Source organism: Nelumbo lutea, chromosome 7 (assembly GCF_056320005.1).
Source record: "Nelumbo lutea isolate HS-2025 chromosome 7, American lotus-T2T, whole genome shotgun sequence".
Lineage (NCBI taxonomy): Eukaryota > Viridiplantae > Streptophyta > Magnoliopsida > Proteales > Nelumbonaceae > Nelumbo > Nelumbo lutea.
Genome location: NC_142690.1, coordinates 3423214 through 3448927, shown reverse-complemented (window position 1 = coordinate 3448927; position 25714 = coordinate 3423214). Strand labels below are relative to the sequence as shown.

At 36.5% G+C, this 25714-nt stretch overlaps 2 protein-coding genes across 2 annotated transcripts; one reads left to right on the top strand and one right to left on the bottom strand.

Moving 5' to 3' along the window:
- Positions 1-1259: 1259 nt before the first annotated feature.
- LOC148844675 (protein EMSY-LIKE 3-like) lies at positions 1260-15823 on the top strand. The gene is made up of 10 exons (XM_088953803.1): positions 1260-1786; positions 10633-10841; positions 10939-11048; positions 11168-11420; positions 11504-11731; positions 11976-12044; positions 14274-14519; positions 14593-14661; positions 14746-14809; positions 15292-15823. The coding sequence occupies exons 1-10, from the start codon at positions 1759-1761 to the stop codon at positions 15489-15491; spliced, it is 1476 nt and encodes a 491-aa protein (XP_088809929.1). The 5' UTR covers positions 1260-1758; the 3' UTR covers positions 15492-15823.
- On the bottom strand, positions 15783-19634 carry LOC148844674 (uncharacterized). Its single transcript, XM_088953804.1, has 2 exons — positions 18935-19634; positions 15783-16597 (listed from the first exon to the last, which is right to left on the bottom strand). Exons 1-2 carry the CDS (start codon positions 19281-19283, stop codon positions 16275-16277), a joined length of 672 nt encoding a protein of 223 aa, XP_088809930.1. The 5' UTR covers positions 19284-19634; the 3' UTR covers positions 15783-16274.
- Between the last annotated feature and the right edge of the window lie 6080 nt (positions 19635-25714).

The following is a 25714-nucleotide window of genomic DNA, read 5'->3' as shown; positions in this document are numbered from 1 at the left end:
AGCCTCTCCTATTGTGAGAGGTTAAGCAAAATTGTTGTTCACAAGATAATATTAATATAAAGTGCAAAGAAAGAAAACAAACCAAGTTGAGAGCAAGGAAAATGACACAAATACCACAAAAAATGAGATAGAGGCACATACATGTATTTTGAATCTTCCCTTAAAAAAATACAATAAAAACAACATGATGTTTTCATGGATTAATTTTATAAAGTTTATTATTATGTGTTACATTAATGACACAAGTTCTAATTAAAATTTATGTGTACCTTGCTAGTTTAAGAACGAGTTTTCACCTATATATGGTCACTTATGCTTTTCTTCCATAGCTTGTAATAAAAAGATCAGCCAATTTAGTTATAATAAGATTACTTCTTCCTAGGAGTGTTGTAAATGGTCTTTTATGCATATGATCAAATCATCTTAGTCTATTTTTTTTTTCTCATCTTAAGTCTTAACATATATTGAGACGATTCATAGGGTATTTTGAATAATTTCATTTTCAACATTATCTTTCTAGTTTTTTCCACTCATCTAGTTTGTTATATACATTTATTGCCACACACATTATTTGAATGTATTGTTTATACACTTTTCATTTGCATCAATATTAATTATAGATCACTTTGGAAGGTGGAGATGAGATCAACCCTATTACATTGCATGTTCTCTATGGTATGATCAATAGGCTTTAAGGGCACCCCACGCTAATAAATGGGGTCTCCTGAAAGCAAAGTACAAGCATCCAATCATACATTGAAAATATTTGGCCGTGAATTTAATATGTATGTACAAGATATATATTCTTTTAATGTGCAGCTACATGTTATATTCATGTGGTTTTTGCTAGTAGGAGATGTATCCTCACCTCACCCTAGACTAGAGGAGACCAGATCTGCTCCTCACGCAGGGCGCCTCACATTGACCTTACACGCACATCATACCATGCATTGGGAACATTTCCCCATACTTATTATTCACGGGAGATGTTCCCAATGCACGGTGGATGTGCCTGTGAGGTGCCGTGTGAGAAGCAGATCCCGTTCCACACTTGAGACCCTAGTAACACATACTTGACACCAAATACTGACTCAGGCACTCAGTAAGGTTAGGATTTAGGAATGACCGGTTCATTTAGTACATCAATCCGGTCCGGTCGGGTTTAGACGTTCGATTACGTGTCACTGGTTCTTTGGTTCAACTTCCATTTTTTCGTCCAGATTTTGCCTATTTAAAGCAAAGGTGCCCCGCTATAATTTGGAGAAACCCGAACTTCTGAAAGCCCTAGACGCACACGCCAGAATGGCAGAATCTAAGCGAAGCGAGCGGGGCCGGACCTCAAACCCAACTACAAATAAAAAAAAAGGGGGCGCTATGAAACTCATTTCAAGTCCGTGTTTTTCCCCGCATTCCCTCTCGTAGCCCCCGACTGTGGTCGACCTCGCTCCCTTCTCTTTCTCTCTCTCTCTCTCTCTCTCTCTCCCTCTCTCTCCCTCTGTTTATTTCACTGATTTAAAACACTCGCAGCGAAATCTCCCACTCGACCCTCGAATTCCCGCTCGAACCCTCGCTTTGCAATCCAAGTAATCGCTTCTCCGCTATGGTTCGAATAAGAACGCGCAAGAAGATCGCAAACTTCTTTTTTGTGGTCGATTGGAACGTCTGCTTCTGAATTTTCCTTCTCTCTCTTTAGCTTTCCTGGAAGTCTGGAGTCGATTCTGTTCGAGAAGAAATACCCAGTTGGAATATAACGTTGTTATGGACTACGGGCTTTCCGACAGCAGCGGTGAGTTACTTCAAGATCCTATCTTTTGACGCGTTTTGCCATCTTTGAGCAGCTTCTGGTGCAAAATTTTCTCTTTCTTCTGATTAGAATATTGAGAATTTTCCTGACATTATTGTTTCGGTGATATTCTCTTGCTGGAGCTGAGAAACGGCGTTATATAGCAGGCGTATGTAGTAGTGGAAGAGAATTAGGGTTTAGAGTTTGATCCATCGATATGAAATTTGTGGTTTTGAGCTGGAGCTTTCCTGTTTGGGGAACATTATTGTTTTAATTTCTACTAGACTTCGACAGCCAGCTTTACCCAATTGAGTTGAAATCGGTTCCAAGCACCGAAAAAGCTAGGGTTTCTGTTTTTTCAACATTTTCTTTTCTTATGCCGTTTTAACCTGGGGATATTGATTATTTATTAATCATGATATTATTCGGGGTGCTTTTGGGTTCCATAGGAAACCAAACTTCTGTATTTTGGGTTGAGTTGTTGTGCTAATCTTAAGCACAAAAATAGAGGTTCCCTAATTAACTCACAACCATCACCATCTCTAGGATTACATGTAAGAGGCTAAGAGCTGAGTTTCACGAGGGAAGTGAGTTGTGCAGGGAGTTGTTGATCATTGTCAAGCTGGTTATCATTCTTCCTTGTCTGTTTCTTGAGTTTTCTGTATCCGCTTCTATGGTAAAAGCGACATAAAGTTTCTTTATCTTGTTTCTTTATTTCCTTTAGACGAGGCAATTTTCGAGTCTGAACGTATGATTTCAACTGAAGGTACTTGTTATGTGGCATTGTGGCCTTCATCATTTAGCCAAGACCTTTGCAGACTGGGTGCCAATCTTTAAATTTTGCCTGCACTCCACGTCTCAACCTATTTCTTTGCACCTGCACAACTTAGAAGAGTAAAAAAAAAAAAACAGGATTCACCATCAAAATGAGGAGAAACGTGAACTTGGAAAAAGAAAAAACAACACCAGCAAACCATCATAATCATAGGATGCACACTTATAGTAGCTACTATTAAGCGTGCACGTGCTTTGCACATGACAATTCTAGATGATGATAATGATAGGAATAATGCATCCAAAATTTTCTATAAAATGCATGCATTTTATATATTTTTATATTTTTTGTTTTTAACTATTATTCAGATGCAGACTACAATATCTGGATCTCATTATGTAAGCACTTCATATTGGGATACAAAGTTTTGGGTATCATTGGCAAGCCTACCTATTTGATTGGACTCTTCTTTTTGTAATGTTTGACCTTCTTAGTGTTTATATTTTTTGTTTATTTATCAAACAAAAAAATAAGATTTAAAGAGGGAGAATTGAATGAAATGAAAATTGTAGTTCAAACTACATTTTAAACCTCACAATTAAATAGGGATAAAATTCAAAAAATGGGTATTTTAGTAAAAAAAAGTTCCACAATTTTATTAATGTTTTTAATAGTAGTGTAAATATGGAGTTATAGGTGTGTTCAATTTTTTCTATAATTTTTTTTTATTTCTATGTGCATAAAAATAATATTGTTATTTACCAAATGTTTTTTTGTAAAATTTATGTATTTTTTATATTTTATTAATTTTTATTATTTACTTATGACACTAAAGGTTGATAGATTTGCCCAAAAGTTGAACTATTGATCTCTGCCAAATAGGAAAATCATTTCATTTTTTGTTAGTTTTAGATTATTCATTTCATTTTCATAATCAATAAAAATAATTCTTGTTTATTACACTTTTTTCTTTAATTTGATTAATAAAAAATATAATAAATGTGCCTATTTTTTCTACATTTTTGTAATTTTCTATATTTATTTCTATTTAAAAATTTTATTATCTAACTATAACTTCATAGGTTGGCCAATTTGATTTGGATAGTTGAATTGCTTAGTCATCATTTGTAGGGGTGTTCAAATTCGGTTATCAAACCGAGAACTGAACCGAATAATTCAATTCGGTTTGGTTGTTTCAATTTTCGATTCGGTTCAGTTTCAAGATTTTAAAATTTCTGGTTTTCGGTTTTCGGTTCGGTTTGAGAAAAAATGCAACCGAAACCGAACTGAAAACCAAATTAACCAAAATATACACATATGTTTAGATTTTAATTATAAATATTCATATTAATATTAGCGTTAGTATTATATTAACATTACTATTTACATTAATAATATATAATATGTATTTTAATTATAAATGTTGTTATATTTTAATAATAATCATTAATATAAATATAAAGTACATTTATATTTTAACTAAATGAGTTAACCGAATTAAAACCAAACTGAACTGATTCAAATTAGGTTCAGTTCATGAAAATGACATAACCGAAATGTCGGTTAGGTTCTATTTCCAAACGATTTGAACCAAACCGACCGAATGAACACCCCTAATCACTTAGATAAAGAATAACTTTGTTTTTGAGAAAATTTCAAAATATATGGGTTTTAATTGTTAAAAGTATTGGACATAGATCTAATTAGTAGCATTTATTAGTAAAAAAATAACTTAAATATGGGATTTAATAAGAGAAAATGGGAATTAATACCTTAAATACAAGAGTTAATGAGAGGGGATTAAATGAGATGAAAAGCATTAATTTAAATTACATTTCAACCTTCATATATATAATTAGAGATGGACTAAATAAAAAGTGTGGGCATTTTAGTCATGAAAAGTTCCAAGTCCTCATTCGTACTTTTTATAATAGTATAGATTTTGTAAAGAAGACGAGTATCTGAACTTCCATAACAAATATTCATGTATAGGATACTTCATAGGGAGAGAGTAGCTTTGGACAAGGTCCCAATTGCCTTTGTTAATGCACCATTTGTAAACCATTTATCATGTGCATTGCAGAGAAGTTGGTTTCCCAACTTTGACTGTGAGGAAATTTGTGATCCTTAAGAAAGTAAAACATATTTGTTGTAATTTTTACAGTTTATGATGGGTAACTATTTTTCTAACCTAAGAAATGGTTGGAGAAAACAGAATTTTTTTTATGAACTTCTAGAAATGTCAAAAGACATGATTACACTCTCTAAATTAAAATACTATTATAGTACATGAGACAACCATTTACAACAACTACTGGAAGTTTGGGCGAGCAAAAATACTGCTTGCCATGTGTATGAAATACATTGTATTTATCCTTTCCAAAAAAAAGTTTCTTGTTATTGTGAATTAGCACTTCTTTTGATTATTAAGTTATATGCATATGGTTTATGTGCACATAATGGACCAACACAGCAGGAAAGAAGTTGGTATAGTTCAAATGAAACATACTGCATCACTATAAAGATAACAGAATGATAGTAGTACAGGTCATGCTACATCTACTAACGTTTAACCTTAGAATTTGTTAGTATGGATCTATAAAAAAATGTGGTTGAATGATGTGCATTGAAGACAACTTTCTTGCCTGTAAAGAGGGTGGTTGGCCATGGTATGACCAAGTTTGGGGTGCATGGCACTTTTACATGATCTATTCTTTTTACATAATTAATAAAATTCATTTATCTGTTACTGATAAAAAAAGAGGGAATTTTTTGCTACAAGTTGGGGCTCTAAAGGATGTAAGACATAACATTAGGACTGATGTTCTGTAAAAATGTGGATCAGAGTAGAGTTAAATAGTGGAATGGAATAGTTTAGAGGTCTTTAAACAGGTTAGATGAGGTTTGGTTGGTTTGATATATTATTTGTTTGTCCTATATAGAAAGAAGCCTTTTTATAACAATAGTGTAAAGCTCTGAATATTTTTTTTTTATCAATAACAAACGGGTAAAGACTTAATGATGAAATGGTAAACAAGCTCTTACTATCTAATAGCAGGAATTACAATGGATATAGAAAACAGCATGATCTTGAGCAAACAAGAATACACACTGTGCTATAAATATATGTCAAATTTACAGTCTTGTCAGTGGGCATGAATTTTGATGCTCCCCATTCAAACTGTTGGTTCCCTACCCTACTTCCAGTGAATGAATCAGCTGTGCATTCAGCTGAATGAGCAGTTGAACTACTTGCCTAAAGCCTTCGGGTACTGTGAAGTATGGCTCATAGGTTAGGTTCGTTTTGTGGGTGTGCTTAACCTGAACTTAATGTGATTCACCTGGTTTCTTGCTAGAATGGTTGATGAGTTAACCTTGAAATTTATGTTGATTAGTGATTTACTATGTTGTTGTTTTTTCATTTGATGCTTAGAGTTCAAATAGCTTAGCCTATGAAAGACTAAAACATACAAGGCCTAATCTTCATGTTAACATTATGCTCTAATCTAGACATTAGAGATGTGGCTCATTTTGTGGTGTGTACCCAACCTGAACCCATGGGCGCCTCAATTGGCTTGTAGATGAGTTTTGATAAAACAAACTTGAATTTGTTATTGATTGTTGAATAGGTAATTTACTATTATATCTATGATATATATAGTTTAAATAGTTCAGCCTATATGGGTCTAAGGGCTTGAATATAAGTGCTACAATTTTTGTGTTAATAGCTTGGTTTTCTAAGCAATTGGGTTAATATTTCTTTTTGGAGTGCTTTATTTTATTCAGATTTTGGATTTATATATTCTTGCATTTTAAGTTTTTCTTTTGATTTTTTTTTTCAAAAGTGGCATTTCACTTTGTTTAGGTGCATGCGTTGCCTTGTGCCTTGCCCTAGGCACCTCTTGCACTTCTAATATTTAAAAACCTGAAGGATGTGGTATCATGCATCATTGTGCCAAGAAGGTGAAACTGCTGTCTTTTAGTGGAATATCATGTTTGAATCAATTTCCAGGTCTGCCACTAATAGTCTTCCAGGGAAGTAATTGGGAGGATTACTGCATTCTGGACAGAGTTGCATGCACTCTCCTAAATGGGTGAAGTGTCTATATGGACATACATCAGATTCCAGCTCTCCATGGTTTCTTGAGGGACACTTCTATATAACATATGCTTTTTGAGAAAAAGGTTAACTTCCATTATAAAGCACAAAAGATGTACACTAAGACAAAAAATAGAGGGGGTGCCCAGCCCAGCAAAAATCAGGGTAACAAATGGCTGTTAAACAGATGACTCCTATGCACCCCAGCCTTTCCTAGACTGTCAGCCATAATATTCAGTTTCTCTTGGAATCCAAGGAACTTGAGCTTCGATTAAGTAATGAAGGAGCCTTCATGATCCTCCCTCTTCTACATAACATATTCCTTTCTCTCCTTGTTTATTTCACAATAAATGAATGGCTAATGCATGCAATAAATGCAATTTTTCTTATAAAATGCTAAATTAACAAAGCTCAACTTTGGACCTTTTTTCTATAGGTTTTAGAGACATGGACATCTGCCCAAGTGTTCTCTGTTTACACCTGTTTGGACAAACCATCAGCCAAACTATTTCCAATACCCAAAATAAGGTTCAATGATTTGCTCACTTTTATTTCTTGAATTAGAGCTAACATCCCCACCCATATCGACTTCCCATATCCAGATGGATCTGAAAACTCTGCTAGGTGCCCATATGCATATCTAAAAGCTCTCCCCCTCCCTGAAGGGCCTTAATTTGCAATGCAACATGTTGAAATTCAGCTTTATGAGATGAGTACTAGGAGGGCTCTATTGTACTTGTCTTAGATTTCTTCTTGTTGAGAGGCCAGTCACTCATTCAAACCTCTAAATATGGGCAAACATGTCCATGGTTTAAATTAAAAACATAGACTATCATGATAGTTTATACTTCTATATAGATTCTGTTAGTTGTTTTTTTTGTTTTTTTTTTCCATCTTGCCGAGTCAATCTCCAGAGATGCATCAGACCTTGAATCCCATGTCTTTGTCCATGCAACAATAACTTTGGATGGTCAACCCCCAGGTGACAGTTTTATCCTTTTCCTCAGCGGGTGATGATGGTGATGCCTTTGGGTGGTTTTGGTTAGTAGTTTTGGGCCCTTGGATGTGCTGAGTCTTTCTTTTGCTTCCTTACCGGTAGACTCTCTATTTCTATTGAGAAAAAATTATCAAAAATGGGTGAAACCATTCATTGGTCATTTGGACCTAAACTTATCAACAAAAGGAAGTGTAAAGAAGTGGATGGATAACTTGAGTCAAGTTTATCTTATTTTTAAACATAGAAAGGAGTCTTATTTTGGATATTATCTTGATTTTTATTGAAACTTTGCAAAGTAACCATATTTGAGAGGTATAGGGCAAATGCTGATGCTATTTTAGCTGAAGTTATTTATTTATGGTAACTTAAAATAGGAACTTCTGAAGGAAATTTGAATAGAAGTTTGGAGAAATTGCATTTGGTGTTATTGATAAAAAAAGAAAAAAGAAATTGCATTTGGTGTTTGGCATTGCATGTTTATTATGTGTCTGTATTTGTAAACATAGAGTTCTGTTTTTTCTTATTTAAAAGTATCATAGCTTCTAGTTGTCAAGGTGGTGCTTAGGTGGGTGCCTAGGTGATAAGGCATTCATGAAGGGTCGCCATGCTTAATCACCAAGATATTTTTGACTAGTTGCTCTTGGATACTTTTATATTCTTAACCTTTTGAGATTATAATAATAAAAAAAGGCATTATTATTTTTCTTATTTGTTAGGGTTTAACCAACATGTATACTGCCTTGAACCCTCAAAGACTTATGAATTTGAATGAATAAGCATGGAATAACTCAATTTTATCCAATCAAAACATATTGATTGTTTTCATAATCTTCTTCTTTCTTCCTTTCTTTTCTTTTCTTCTTTTCCTATGACAAAAATAGAGGCTTATCTATGGTTTAAAGTATCAATATGATATGCCCCGTATTGGGTGTATCATATTTTATCGTATCGTGGGGGTTCTGATACACCTGTTTAAAGGTGTTTTCAGGAAACCCTTTATTTTATTTATTAAATAATATAAAAGTGTTTATAGAAATGAAAATTTGAAAAAAAAGCTAAAAAATGTGCATGGTTTAAAGTACCGATATACCCCTGTTGATACACAAAGGTGTGTCGATACCTTAGATCACACTTAGCCCCTCTCTTTTCTGAAATTTCTTTTCTTTCTTCCATTTTCATGAATATGTTGATTTTCTATGTTCTAAATGAAACTTATAATTTTTTTTTGAAGATTATAGATAATTAATAGTGAAGATGGTTGCTGCTTGCAAACCCAAGGAATTACCTTAGGATCATGGCTTTTATTCAGTAAAACCCATCACCTGGCCTCGCTGTGATGCCTAGAAAACTATGCGTCTAGGGTTCACCGCCTTACTTTGACAATGTAAAACATACAAAGATAACTTAACATGTGGAGCAATGAGTTCCCATGGTCACAACACTTTCTTTTAACCCTTCAATGAAACATGACATGTTATCAACCAATGGGTTTTTGTAGGGCAAAACAGGGTTGTTGAAAATTTAAATTGATCAGGTAATGTCCCGTGTTAATGTTTCTTAACATTCTACTCATAGAGGGTATATTTAAGTACAGTGGGGTCAGCCCACAAGGTATATTTAAATCCAACTTAAAAACATAGGATATGTTTAAGTCAATTTGTGAAAACTGAGGGTATGCTTAACTTGGCCTTCTTTTTTATTATTTTTCGTATTTGTTAGGGTTCAATCAAGATGTATACTGTCTTAAACCCTTTAAAACTTCAAAACTTGGACAAATAAGCATGAAGGAACTCAAAATTTCGTTTCATCCTTTTATCTTCTTCTTTCATCCTTACTTTTATTTTCTTCCTTTCCTTGGACAAAAATAGAGGCTCAGTCCTTCTATTTTCTGAAATTTCTTTTCTTTTTTCCATTTTTTCCTAGGATAATAGCATTTCAATTTTAATAATTTCAGTACATTAAAAAATGATTATGATATACTAAGTATTTAATAGAGCAATTTCATTTAAAATGTACCCATCCAAAAAGAAAGTTATCAAACTTGCAACTAAAGAAGACTATATTTTTATTTTATATGATAAAATTTTGGAGAGAGTAAGTAAAAGAGAAAAATAGCAAGGGTGGAGCTGCTGTTTTATTTAATGTAAGAAAGAGAGTAGTAAAAAACGTTTACATTTCTATTCTTTCTTTCCTTTTTCCTTCTCAGAACCTATATATATATATATATATATATATATATATATATATATATATATATATGTATATATGTATGTATGTATGTAATAGAATGTATTAACTCAAATGTTAGTAAGATTAGCAATTTGAATGATATTATAATAAGGCACCCTCGCCTTGTCATTTTTGTTGCCTAGGAAGGTGCCTTATCACCTAGGTGGCCGCCTAGTCACCTAGATGGGTGCCTTGTTGCTATAAACAAGACATCACCTATGTCTAGTCTTAAAGTAATACAAGGGAAAGAGACTGGATGGCGGATGCAGTACACTTTGAACTGAAGGTTAATTTGAATTCTTTTGTGTTCATATGGGAACTAAAAGAGTAAATGTTTCTGTATCTTAACTTTTCTTTATCCTCAAGAGAAAGCAAGTAAATGTTCCTGGTGTTGGATTATCTTCTTAATATGAATTGTTTTTGCCTATATATAGGAACAAAGAGTTTAAACCTTTCTGTAGGTTATAGTTTTCTATAGCTTTTTTTTAGATGCAATATGAACTCTTTGAGTCCATCATCTTCTTATCTATGCTTTTCTTTTAGGTTCATCTTGTTAACTGCCACTTGTTGTCGCAACGTCATCATCTATGACATGAAAATGGTTGTTTTGTCAGTGTTTCATGAATGTTCCTCAATTGAATGAGAAGATCATTCAATTATGATTAAATGTGGCATTTTCTTGAGTTTATTATCCATTGTTTTTCCATGGTTTTACTCATGTTATATTTATTTATTTTAAATGGCCACAGGAACTGATGATGATCTTCCTCCATCACATCAGAACAGAGGAGTTCCTAGAGGAGGTCGTGTTGCAGGAAATGGAAGATCATCTGTTTTAGGTTCTGTCCCATACCCGAGGATGCATACAGATATGGAGACTCAGATCCACCTCCTTGAGCAGGAAGCATATAGCTCAGTGTTGAGAGCATTCAAAGCTCAATCAGATGCCATTACCTGGGTATCTAAAATTGCCTTGTCTGTGCAAAATCATGTTAAGTTCATTATGCTTTCTGTTGACTAGAATTAAGATTGCTTGAAATTTCATTTTCTTACAGGAGAAGGAAGGTTTAATAACAGAACTTAGGAAGGAGCTCAGAGTATCAAATGAGGAACACAGAGAGCTTCTGAGCAAAGTCAATGCAGATGACATCATTAGGCGGATAAGGTCTAATAATGTTATGGAGTATGCTTTTTTGATTTTATGGGGTCATATTTATTTGATACACAACTACTTTTGGAAACTTCTACCTTTTAATTGGAAGCTGTACTTGGTAATGCCATTAGGGAGTGGAGACAGGGTGGTGGACTTCAACCTGGTTTTCTCAGTACTGCTCAACCTGTTCATGATTCAATGCCCAGCCCTAGTATCTCAGCATCACGCAAGAAACAGAAAACATCACAATCGGTACCTACTTTGTCCTTGAATGCACCATCCCCGGCTTTACACCCTCAAGCGGTAGCTGTGTCCATGCAGCCATCATCATCGGCTGCAAAACGAGGGGCTGCAGCAGGAGCCAGGGGCAAGAAGTCTAAATCAGTAAGTTAAAAGCATTTTAGGTTATGTTTATTGTGGAAAGATCATAATTAATGTCACTTTTTCTTTGCTTTTTTCTCTAACAGGGTCAGGCATTGCCTGGTGTATCTTCAATCAAGTCCATGCAATACACTTCCACAGGTGCAGCTGGAAGGGGTCAAGTTGCTAATCGGGGTTCCTCCGGTGCCCTTGTAGCAAATGAACCTGCTGAAGCAGCAACATTTGATCCATTAATTGGGCGGAAAGTGCTGACAAGGTGGCCTGAAGATAACAACTTCTATGAGGCTGTTATAACTGACTATAACCCTGTTGAGGTATATTTGGTTGTTGAGGGTGTTCTTGGTTTTTCTTAGTTGGTCGAGCTGTTTAAGGGTTTTGGTGGGGTTCAGAGTTTGTTTTCTTTTCTCTTTCTGGTGACTACTGGTCACCTTTCTTGTAATTTCCTTTTTCCATTTAATAAATTTTATTTTTACCTTCAAAAAAAGGTATATTTGGTGGTTGAATTGATTTTAACCTTAGTGGAGTATGTAATTAATCTTACAATTTCTGTTTTATTAGGGAAGACATGCTTTGGTCTATGATATAAATACAACAAATGAGACATGGGAATGGGTTAACCTCAAAGAGGTAAGGCTTGAATTAATATGCTTTATCCTGTTTCATTTATTAGATATCATTGCTTGCATGCATGTGTGATGTTAGTGTGTCTGCATTTGCTTGTTGTTCATGTAGATTTACAAATATACTTAAATGCATTTTTTGGCTTCTAATACTAACATGGTGTTACTTGTTAGAGCACTAGTTCCATCTTCTTTTCCCTGTTTTCTATCTTTTGTTTCATTGTTTTTCTCCTTGAGTGGTTAACATCTGTCCTGATTATGCATCTACATTTGTTGTGTGTCTCTGTCATGGTTCAATTGTGCAAAGCAAATTAAATAGGCAAGTTGTCATGCAAATGTGCTTCTGTATAGAGACCAATTTGACTCTGATTATTGGGAGAACTGCAAGGATGGATATTGGAAAAACTTCTGGAAGAACCTAAAAGTCTCAAGTAATACAAAAAAAAAAAAAAAAAGAAAGGATGCCCATATGCAAGGAGTTCAAGGAAGCATAAACTACTTTTTGAAATTTGTTTCTATTAGTTAACAACCTACTGTCACAATGGGCATTATTTTGAGACTCAAGCCAGAGCAGGAATGAGAACTGGCTATTTGGCTTGAATTTGGTTTACACTTTTTTTTGGGTGAGGGGTGTAATGCATTAGTGTGCCTTCAAAAGATTAAACATGATAAGAAATAACTACCCACTAATAGCCCACTGTCCAAGACAAATATATTGAGAAATGAGAATAGTTCACTCCATTCTACAGTATATATATCTTTTAGAGGTAACAAATGGGACAGGTAAGAAGAGATAACCTGTCAGAAAGGGGTGCTGGGCTGTTGGGCATGGATTCTGTTGAGAGATATATTGTATTTTGTTGTATTTGTAATATTGATAAGTTATGGGGACCTATATGTATTTATGTTAGAAAAACAGGCCTATGTGTAATTCTGATGTATGTAGGCTACCAAGCCGAACCTTTAAGTTGCTATTTTATTTTATGTTGGTTGATATGGTACCAGAGCTATTTTATGTTGTTTAACAGATTCAAACTCTTGGACAACATTCTTTAATCACAATTTATAAAAGCTTTTTACCAATCTAAAAAAGCAAAAGTGGAAGGGGTCCCCAGAGCTTTGGGCGCAACTGTGCAAAGCAAGGCATGCACATTCTTGAATGAAGCGAGGAATGTTGACTTGAATTTAAGTGCAAGGGTTCCTAGAAATTTGTAGGTTCAAGTCTTGCATAGGCTAAAATGTTTAAACTTTAACAGTCATAAGCTGCAACCTATAATACAATAAATTACCCATTCAAGCATCAAATTGAAGATTTATTCATCAAAACATGGCAATGAGAATGGTAGGTAGGTCAGTTCAGGCAACACCCCGCAAAATGAGCCTAGGTATTCCTGAGGTGTGCAATATTTTTAGTCAAAGTAAGTTCCTAGGTGTGGGAAATGAAACAAAATGAGTTTTGGGAGGAAGTGGTACAGGGAGGATCCCCTTCAAACAGATCTTTTTGCAAGGAAAATCAAGGGACAGTGGGTGATTGTGCATGAACACGTTCTTCACTTGTGTGGAGCATTTCAATTTTTTTTTTGAAGTGACCATAGTTGTCAAGGTATTAAAACGAGGCTAGGCAACATGAGAGTGTTATATGCATAAAACCTGGTTAATTTAGCCTGCTTCTTAAGGTTTTTTTTTGTTAACGTGTACTTGTTTCATCCCTCCCCCCCACCCCACCACCACCGGGCATCATATCTCCTTTAGCAAGTAATCTACATATCCTTTTCCTTGAGAAAAGTTAAAGTATCAATATGTTGTTTCCTAAGAATTTGATATTTTAAACTATTAGATAGCTAATAGCTGTTATTGAACAGTTTGTCTGTATCAAACTGTCAAATCAAAACAATAAAAAACCGGAGTATTGTTTGTTCAAAACTGTCTTTATCAAACTGTCTTTATGAAACCCATGGTCTTAAGAGTTTTTGAGCTTTCAATCTTCTATGCATTTTACAAAAAAAAAATCAATCTAATATGAAGTTGCAATTGTTCATCTCTCTAGTCTCTAGTAATTAAAAAATGATTAATATCTAATAAATTACTTACAGTATGATCAACTGGAGATGGTAGTTGCAGGAATTCTGTAGACCATGAGTTATATGATTGTTTTTTTTTCTTGGGATTTTGTTAATTTGTTTCATATTTGGAAGTTAAACAAGTGGTTGATTTACTGCATATCTATCAATGCCAGATTTCATCTGAAGATATCCGATGGGAAGGTGAGGATCCAGGAATAATTAGTCGATCTGGCCGTGGTGGACCAGGTCGTGGGGTTAAGAAGTCCATTGGCCGTGGTGGTGTTGTTCCGGGTGCAGTAAGAGGGAGAGGGACAACAAAGGTTCCACCCAAGAAAGATTTTCCACCATCGCAAAATGGCATTGGGAAAAAGAGTTCTGATGATATTGAAATACTCCATACAGAAACTCTAATTAAAGAGGTATAGGCAAACAACAAGAGCTCCTTAATGAAATGCCAAATGTTGACTTTGGTTCTCCGATGGTTTTGGACAGGTGGAGAGGGTTTTTGGTGCAACTCATCCAGATCCTATTGAGATTGAGAAGGCAAAGAAAGTGCTGAAAGTAAGGACGCAATGCATCTTATCATGATGTTAATATTTTTATTATCCTTTAGGAATACGAACTTGATTCCCCCACAAATGGCAGGAACATGAACAAGCGCTGATTGATGCCATTGCAAGGCTCGCAGACGCATCTGATGGTGAAAGTGGTAATTAAAAATTGACTCTTTGCCATGTTGTATTTTACACCCTTCTTTTCCTCCTCTCAAAAGCTTTGAGATTACCTACCTTGGCTTTGTATAAAATCGTCATATCAGGTCCACGGTAATTTGTATAAGTTGTCTTTTTGTATCGCATTTGATTAAATGTCTCAGATCAAATTCACTGAAAAAAGGGTCGTCTTATCAGTTTTTCCTTTCCCCTACCAATTTCTCAATGTTCTTATTTAACCTGTTATGAAATGCCCTTTGGCATTTTTGCTAAAATCAACTACTTAAGTGAATAACTATGCTTTTGTGAGTGGCTAGGGCTCGTTGCAGCCCTGTGTGGAACCTTTTAATTTGTGAAAATTTTTGGCATGTTTTATTTTTTTATATCTTCCGAAATAAAATTACTCAAAAAAAAATACAAACAGGCTTCTGAAGAATTAGTTTGATTGGATGTGGTCCTTTAACCTTTTGCCTTAAAACAGATGACGGTGAGCACCAATTCTCCCATGGGCATTCAATGGACCGAGAACGAGGGTGGAGAAATCGGCAATATGGTGGTAACCAGCGCGCTTCCGACTTTGATGATGAAATGGCTGCAGATGGCAGGGGCGATGGTTCAGAGAGGGATCATCGTATCGTTGGTGATGGTGATGACCAGCATGATGGTGATGATGACATCTAAATGTTTGGCGTTCCAGGGTTTGTACAACGAGAAAGGCCCTCCTCCCCCTTGTATATTACATGAATCATCATCATCATCATCCTCATCATTTAATTTTATGAACATCGTGGCGGAGAGCGCATGGATGGGTGTAATCTTTTTTATCATTGATGATGAAGATGATGCTAGTGAAAAATGGAAGGTTGGGACGCTTATGTAAAATTATTTCAGCAGCAGCAAATGTAACTTTAACAAGTGTCTTTTAACAAGTGTCTGATAAAATGGTTGGTTTTTGTTTTTTGTAGGTTGCAATTACAAGATTATTGATTTTATTTGATTATTGAGTTGGAAAATCCATCCTTGTTTATATGCCAATTGCCAACCACCTCCAGACCAGAATTTCATTGTCATGGACCTCATGGTGCATATAATGCATACAAACCAATGCATTTGCATGCCACAGGACGAACAAAAGCAACATGGTGTGGGCCGCTTCTTATCTGTTATAATGTTTCTTCCCTGCATGCAGTATAGGTGTAGGTGTACAACCAGTCAATCACTAACCAGTAAGAATCCTATGGGTAGGTGGGTTTTTAGTTTTCTAGTGCTTGAACAAATACAATCGTGAAAAACAGCCAAACAAGCCATGCTGCTGCGGAGGACCAGGCCAGGCCAATCAATCGCCCAATAGTCAATCAATCAATCCTACCGGGTTACCAACTTACCATACCATGCATAAAACAATGCCTTGTTTGTTTTCTTACTAGCATTTTAAGGATGGGTGAAAGAGAGTTGGGCCTACAACTACAATGATGCAGTAAATTTGAGAATAAGATCTACCATTTGAGCATCATAATCAGGCCCCTCCATTTGGAAATGGCTCACTCCCTCAATTAGATGAGTTTCAACACGCCCAGCCGCAGATTTGAGCTTGTTCTCTAATTGTTTCACGCTTGTAAACCCATCCTTGGTGCCCATAACGAATAATTTTGGTTTTGGGGACTGTAAGATGGCCTTATGGTGTCGCCCGAACAGGATTGAGGCAGTCAAACCAAAAGGATATCCCAAACTCACATAGCCCACGACTTGTTCTATCAAATCAACTGCAGAGCCCGAAATCGGAGCACCTGTGCCAAAGCAACTGCATAAGAGGGTTTATTGTTGACAATTATGTCCTAATCCTCGAATAATATAATTAAGCACTGATATTATCAAAACATTTTATAGATGATAAAAATATATAGTCATAAAGGCGACCCTCCCCGGGAAATGTTCAAGAAACAGAGGACACTGCAATAGCAAGTTAAATGAAAAAAAAAAAAACACTACCGCAGGGCCTTGATCCTGGGCATGGAGATCCCCATTCAAATGCAAGGTCTATCTACTCCTTCCTAGCAACCATTCAATGACATAGTGTTTGTCATTGGAGAATATTAGTAGGAAATATGGAGCTCATGCACAAGACATCTGGCCAAGTCACCCTACTGAGAAGCTGCTACCACATGGCTAAGCCAGAATAATTCCTGTTTGCATGGATGTGACCATGCTCACATACCAGTCTGGTTCATACGAAGCATGCATTTACATACTGTAGACAGAACCAAAAACTAGTTCAGCATAAAATCAATTGGTTTGTTCCCCCACCTAAAGGAAAAGTGGACACATGAAAGGTAAAAAGGTGTATACATGACCTATACAAAAATAGTCAAAGGACTAGAACAAAGGTGTATACATGACCTATACAAAAATCAAGTGTCCACACACCTGTGTGGTGTTATTTATGCAGTAATCAAGGTATCAACTCCCAAGAAGCTTCAGACTAAAATCCATTCAAGAGGGCCACCTCTTGGGAATTAAGAAGCAACTTCAATCAGTGAACCATTACAAAACCAGATTTCATGCCCACAAGCCATTTGCGTTAGCCGAATGGATCACTCCAAAGATGGCCCTCCAAAGCCTACAGCAGCCATATCCATTGAACATCTAATTGTGGACCCTAAGTATATTTGTTCTCCAAATAAATTTCCTACATTGTTTTCCCCAAACCAAGTTTTGAGCAAAACTTCATCATCAAGGCTTTCAGGTAACAAAATATCCATGCCTAGTGATTACAGCTACAAAGTTCCATATGTTTTTTTCACTCCACACTCCAATTCAATTAATAACCTTTCTCCACTTTTCAAAATCTATCAAAAGCTTCCACCTCTTCAAATCTATTGAAAGCCTCGACCTCTACCGATCCATCTCCCTATCTGCAAATGGCTGACTATGATTTCTGGATACAGCAAGGGCATGCCAGGGTAATGTAAGGGACACGTTATTTACATTAAAAATTACAATGCCTGAGACAGCGCCACCAATGTAGAGGCATTAGGATATCTTTCGTGCTAATGCCAAACCTATAATACCAATCTAAACAAGAAAATGCACCACAAATAGAATTTGGTATACAGAGGCAAGGGGGAGCTGTAGGATTGGTGCTACTATGGTCTATCCAACACCATTTGAGTGTAAACAATCTGACTTCCATGAAGTTCGATTGAGGTTCAGTGTGCAACATATTAAGATTCCATGAGCTAAAATACTTTCTTAATTCCACCACTACAACTCCAGGCTTTACAGAATTCAGAATTACTGGTTCTTGCATATTAACATTCAAAGAAATCAAGCTAGAATATTCTACAACTAAAATCTATTTTCTTCTTACACCAGATAAATATATAGACCCAAAACTACAAAAAAAGAAGCGCTTCGTCAACGTGCTTAACTGAGATGTCATTATTCTTTTCAGGATTATAATAGCCCATACCAGTATTTGCACAGATTCATAACACTGCAACCTTCATCATCTCCTAAAGTAATCGGTAATATTTTTTTGATCATACAAGTAAATGTCCTGAATCATAAAACTAGAACATACACAACAATCATGAGCTTAGGCGTCTGTTGAGGGGCTCTCTCTGTACTAACAAATATATAACAAGGATTTTGATATACAGCATATCATCCAAGTCCTAATTTTTTAATCGATATCTTCTGAGCAAGATCTCAAGCTTGACTATCAACCCCAAATCACACGAACCCACAGAGCATATAAATAAAGATTAAAACAATAAAGAAGAGAAAGATCAACAAAGCAGATCTACATGAATGGTAAGGAAGAATGAAATTAGAAGGAAAAAAAGGGCATGGCTACTCAACTCCTTGTAAATCATACAAAGTTGATCATGTCCCAACACTAAAAAGTGATGGAAATGGACAAAAAAAATCCATCAAATAAAAAATTTCAGCTCAAGGGTCGAGCAAAAATGCAATCTATTCACACAAAAAAATATAAGCTAGATTACTACTTCTGCTATAGAAATAATCATTTCATAGAACTAAGGATTCATCCATTATAATCAAAGATACAAACAACATAATAAAAAAAGAAACCCTCCAGAAAATTCGTCCGAAAGTCATACCTGCAGAAGAACCCACCAACAAAACCCTGTCACCAGACAAGTTCTCGGTGACCCATTTGCACACAGCAACAACATCACGGATTTCAGAAAACCCCATGAGAGAAGGTCTTCCGGTTGATTTGCCAACCCCTCTCATGTCGAAGGTAACGGCCCTGTAACCTCTCCCTGCTAACCCACTTGCGATTCCTCTCATCAGGCCTTGACAACCACCCATAATGGAGTACGGATGGACGAGGGCAATTACCAGATTGTCCTTCATCTCCTCTCTTGGCTTGAACAGTCGCGTGTGGAGCTTAATTCCATCGTTGGTTTCAACCGTGCAGGACTCCACATAACAACTCCTCGTCATTGAGAGAGAGAATGGGGCTGAAGAACAACGGGGAGAGAGAGAAGCAGATATTACCGCCTTCCAGACAGGCAAGGAAAGAGGAGGGCAGGAGGGGAGAGAGAGAGAGAGAGAGCCGCAGATGTTACTGTTTTTCGACCATGGTCTGATAGGCCATCATCAATATCCCTAACTGTAAATAAAGTATGAATTTTTATTTTATTTTTTTGAAATATTAACTCCATGACCATGAGCAAAGTATGCCAAGGCAAATAGAGAAGAGAATAGAGTTTGCCGGATCAGGGCGACGAGAGTTGTTGATACATTTGGATTGGATGTTTCCTGAATCTTCTTTTCCGGTTTCACCCTTTTTTTGTGGCATTTTTTACTTTCTTGGGTAAATTATACAGACCTCCTACTATGGGGTTAGTGACAAATACCCTCCTCATGAAATTTAATTTACAACAAAGGCCCCTGACCGTTAGACAAAAACCCCTCCATTAGCGTTCAGTCAATTAACTTGATAAAAAATTCTTATTTAACTGTTTAAAAATTTTCAAATGCCTAAATTACCCTTTTTTAATTTATTTGATCAGACTTTTTATGTCTCATCCAACAAGACTGGTTGGTGTATTGTCTAACGAGAAGGGCAGCAATGAGTAGGGCCAGCGATCCATTCCCGTCTAAGCAGCAGCAGTGATGACCGAATTGGAGTCGTATGAAGAGTTCTAGCCTTTTTTTGAATCAAACCGGTACTATCATCTTTTGGAAAACTGGTAATCGGAATTGAACCGGAACCGGTACTATCATCTTTTAGAAAATCACGTATACAATACCGAATCAATTGGTTTGGTTAACCGATTTTTTCATTCGGTTTCGGTTAATTTTTTTGGTCAGTTCAAAATTTTTGTTTTTTTTGCTCACCCCTAGTTATAGTGACAAGCGATTCCCAACAATGAAAAATACATGATTTTTAAAAACGAACCGATTAGGGTCTAATTACCGGTTCGAATGGTCCAATCGTTTGACCCGAATGACCAGCCAGTTCTGACAAAAAATTAAAAAAAATAAAAAACAGTAAAAAACGGTTTGAATGGTTAACCGGCCGATTCAGTGGCTTGCCAACCAAAATCAATAGTTTTGGAGGAAAATGATGACCGGTTCCCGGTTTTCTTGTCCGAATAACAAATGAAACTGTAAATTAATTCAACTTAGAACAAAAGAACCCTGTATCAAGCTATGTTTGTTGCTTGAGCTAACTCTAACTGCAATGAAAGAATGAGTTAAAAAATTTAGCTGGCCTTCTCTAACTAGAAATAGAAACAATTGGAATTCTACCCCCCTTTTGCATGGCACCCATGGAAGAAGATTAAAATGACTCCCATGATCAACTCGGCACCTGAGATAAAAGAGAAGCTTCCTGCAACATCAACAGATGCCCACGCAGAAACAATGTACGGAGGCTGCTCTAGCCACTTAAGAGTAAGCCGAACTCCTTCCCCTTGCTTCTCAATGTTGTACTTGTCACCAGCGTACCTCTTCAACAGCATTCGGCTCTGAAGTAGCTCTGTCTTAATTCTTAAATCCCCACATATCGAAACCCCCCATGTTCCATCAACCTCCTCCACTTCGCGAAGCTCTCGTGTCTCTCCAACATATCATTTCCTTCAAAAGCAACTATGTTTCTAATCTCCCTGGCATACATCTCCTTTACCTTGATTCTGACCAGGCTATCTAATGGCACAACAGAATCGATTGAATCAAAGATGGCAGAGTAGTAGCGCAAAGAATTACAGACCCTCGCTTCCAGATTGGCTTCATTGTGCATGGCTTCTTGCTCTCCCATCACAGCGACTGTGGGGTTAGTACTCCGTATCAGACCCAGTAGATCCCTAAGGCCCCACCGCTCTCGTCGTAAAGCATCTTACAAAGTCAACAACTAAGCTCCTGCTTGAATCTTCTAAGAGATTCGCGGCAAGGCCACCAATGAGAAACTTTTAGATTTCTCACCAGAGGAAGATATTTTTTTTCCGGTAACGATTAAAGCCATTTTTGGATTAGTTAGGTTTTAAGAGAGTGGCAAGAAAATAAGAAAATTTAAAACGTTTAGTGGGGTATTTTGGTAATTTAACATTTTCACTGCCCGCCTTGGCAGTCAAGGCGCCATTTGTCGCAATATAAACGTTTAGGGGTCCTTATCGCAAAACAAAATATAGAAGGTTTTTATCACTAACTCATAGTACGGGGGCTTGGTGTAATTTACCCTACTTTCTTTTTGTTTTCGTGAGAAAAAAGGACCACTCTGTTTCCATTTTCCATTATTATTTATATATTTTTTGATAAATTGTTGAAACTTCATCCAAAGTTTTTGATTGTTGCTAAAACATCCTTTAAAATTTAGTAATTGTAATCACTTGAACTTTCTGATATAATTGCAAGTAGATGATGGCCCTACAAAAATATTTATTTTCTAAATTTTTTCTTCATATGAATCACTACCACAAACCGTCAAACCCTTTCAATCTCTTTTATAAAATTGTTTTATTTTTTAAATTTGCCCATAAAATCAACCACTCAAAGGGCTACAAATTTAAATTCTCTTTATTTTTATTGTTAAATTTTGTATTGTTTTTTGACATAAGTGGACTACAATAGAAAGTTCAACAAGGTGATTAGAGGATTTACCTACAACTGTATTAGAAACTTCAAAAAGATTATTACAATTACTTGAACTTTAGGAAAGGTTTCATCAATTTACCCTATATGGAGGTGCCGTTAATGATCCGGGTCAACACGATCCAACAACCCTATCGCCTATCACAGGGTCTTCATTTCGAGTTTTCTCACCTTTCTGACATCTTCTGACCTTATTAAGACCCCACCCAATGACATGCTATATGAAACTACACTGCGTATGGGGAGAAAGTTTTAAGGAGAATTACAGGTGCATTTTTGGTGCATAGAGTGTAGGTTGTGATATTTTTGAATGTTACAGATATCTACATTGGACAAATCCGTACTTCTCCGTAAATTTAACGCTAATCACTATTGGGTTCCGGCCAGGCCCAATTTAATTTTACAAAATTTTATCCCGAGCTCGGGCCCAAATTGCAAGCAATGTATTAAAACCTTCGTTTATCCGGACGGTTGCACACTTGCATCATTCAGCCCATAAACTGGTTAGGGTTTCTGTTCTATTTTAACCTCAAAACTGTTATTTTCCCAAAAACCGTAAAATTGATCAATGATCCGCTGGCTTGTGTAATTGAACCATTGACCCATTTGATCCAAACAATAACTTTTGGATCATTTATATATTTTTTTAAGTGTCACGAATTGATCCATTTGGACCAAACAATCAAACAATTGGCTCAAAAATCGGTAGCCAAAACAGTTCCAACTTTAAGGGAGCCTTATCAGAGTTATATGGAGTTGGTTACAACAATCCTGTCTCGCCATTATGTTCTTTTGGGTGCCACTCGTTGGGAAGGTCCAAACAAAGAAATTCCAAACTAGCTACTTGTTGAGTGATCGTACTATTGTTATAAGAGCAACAACTCGTCCTGTGTTCATGTAAAGAAAAGTTTCAATTCTATGATTCTAGGGAGTGAATGGGCAGGAGATAAAATCATGGACACTGGGCCAGACAACCGAACATGAGTGAACACGCCAATTTTTAATACACATGGGCTCATGTGAAAATTGCATGTAAAGCATAAGTGATGGAGGGTGATTTGGTACGAACTAGTAAGTAGAGGTCACTTGAACGCAATCTATCCGAAGGATGATAATTCAACGAAAAGAGTCCAGTCAACAAAAGTTAGAGCTCGGGTATTCGATCACCTCGATATAGAGTCACCTTTGCGTAAAGGCATCTCGACACCTAATTCAGCTCAGGGCTCAAGACCCGGAATGACACGTCATCAACTCCAGAAGCTTCTTAATGAACTCCGAACCTCGTAGGATCACATCACATAACGGTATGCCTTATCCTCTCCCTGCCCGAATCGGGCGGAGACGATAGACCTCCTTAACTGATATGATACTCTTTGGATAAAACGGGAATTGACCTCATCCATCTAGGCTGAAGATCCCGAAACTGTTATGTGAGGTTCACAGCAACTCTATATATAAAGGCGGCAACCCCCCCCCCCCCCCTCGGGGCCCAGGTACGCATATATCACTTGCACACTAGCACCTTAGCTCATTTTCAGCTCGCATCTACTGCAAGAATACTAACTTAAGCATTGGAGCGACATTGCCGGACAAGCTACCCCGGGCTCTCTAAGCTCACTGTTTTGTAGAACAACCTGTTTGTCGCACATCAAGCACTAGGTCCTCATCTAGAAGGGAGCACCCAGTTCGTGCTCCATCAATAGGAAACACTAGCATGTTTAGTCGTGATAGGTCGCCTAGCCTAGTTTCCATGATCTTATCTCCAACCAATCCAAAGGATTGAATGAGCCCCTCAATTGTCATATTGAAAAAAAAAATACAAGGATATAAGAGCCATTTCACTTCTCATTATTTCAATTCTAGATTTTAAATAGGTGTCTTGTAACATGGGTTGTCATTATCTAACCCTAGGGGTGGACTCAAGCCGAGCCAAATATTTGGCTATTCAAGCTTGGTTTAGTCATAAATTGTCAGGCTTGAGCTCGATACGTGTCGATACTTTGAACCTTGTGTACATATACTCGACTAGGCTCGCGAGCCTCATGAGCCGAGCTGTATTAAGCTTGAGCTCGGCTCAATTAGCAATCAATCCCATATGTTAGGCTCGAATTCGACTTGAAGTTCGGTTTAGACCGAGCCGAACCAAGTTTTTTACAAGTCGAGCTTGAACAACTTGTGAACTGCTTGACTCGTGGGTATCCCTATCTGACCCTTCACTCATTACAAAATAATAATAATAATAATAAATTGGCTTCTACTATTTGAGTTGAGACAATTTGTAAAAAAAAAGAAAAAAATTCAAATCTTAGTGGGGACAATTGACCACACTCACATATGCATAGATTCGGCTAATAGGTTGGAGACATTGGGTTGGGCAACATATCAGGGGTGAACATTCCAATTTTCCAATCAAATTTGAGAGAGAGAGAACTTTGAGATTTTAATTGTCAGTTTTGAAAGTCGCCCAATTGATATATGAATTTCATATAGCTTCTCCAACCACCGTTTGAAAGTGTGCTTCTTTCTGCAACGAAGAGCCACCATTTTTCTCCATGGACACAACAGTTCTCTCTGAATTTTGAGGCTTTCCTACCTAGCCAGTAGGCACTAAATGTGTCTTTTCATTCCAATGGGTGACTCTGAATCTTAGTCTTTTCATTCCAGTAGGCACTAAAAAAATCGGTCATTAAATATGGTATTGATTTTTTGAAACTTACTGTTGTACTGAACTTACACAAAGTTCACTTGAACTAGGATATTCTATCTCCAGGCACATATAGCTGTACACCTGGAACATTTCTTGTATTCATTGCTGTCATTTATGGGGAGATGTTGCTGATGTGTGGCTGTTGTATCTTGTGAGTAGCATCTTGTGGGTAGTAGATGTAGAAGTCCCTCCCTTTTTGCTATATGTATTACACAATCTGTCCCTATAATACCCATAATTTGTCATTCCAGATGATGAAACCGGATTGTATGCCTCACATCAACCTCATAGTCCTTCCTAGTGATAAATTAGAAACATCTTCTTATGAATAATGACATAAAAATATAAAAGATGTTTCTAATGCAAGATTGAGAGTGTTGTGAGGCATACTTTATAAGGTGAAAATCCGAATTGCCAGATAATAGAATTTGATCGTAAGTTCCTAAGTTTTCGCTATAACCTGCCAAAGAACTTACCAACTAAGCCATCAGCAATTGGTGATCCATACTCCTGTATGATCTGCTTTGGTGCCCATCTATACAATCTGAATGGAACTACCAATCAGGAAAAATGTAGCACGTTATCAAATAAGGAAGTTGTAACAAATCTGAAATCATTTTCATCATTCCTCGCTACTTATTGAAGATATGGACCACTTGAAGGGTTGAATACATGTTTCATTGGGGGATTGCATTACATGTGCTGTGAGTTATTGTGACCACCACTCCTTTTTGGCTCAGTTTGGAACTAGTACAAATGTAAATATGTACAGTGTAAATGCATACAAAATAATAAAAAATATAAGGTTTTGCACTCTATATATTTGCATTTGTGCTCCTTCCAAATTCAGCCTTTGTGATTTTCAATAAAATGATACCAATGGCTGATGGACATACAGAAATCAATGTTTTAAAAGCTGGTCCAGAGGCTGAACTATTTTTCTCTTTGGGTTATAGGTCGGTGGTTAGTTCAACCATCTGGCTGGTTGGGTGGCCCAAATTGTGAGACACTATCATATTGGGATGCAGATCAAGAAAGTTTATCCAAAATAGAAAAGAAAAAGAAATAAAAG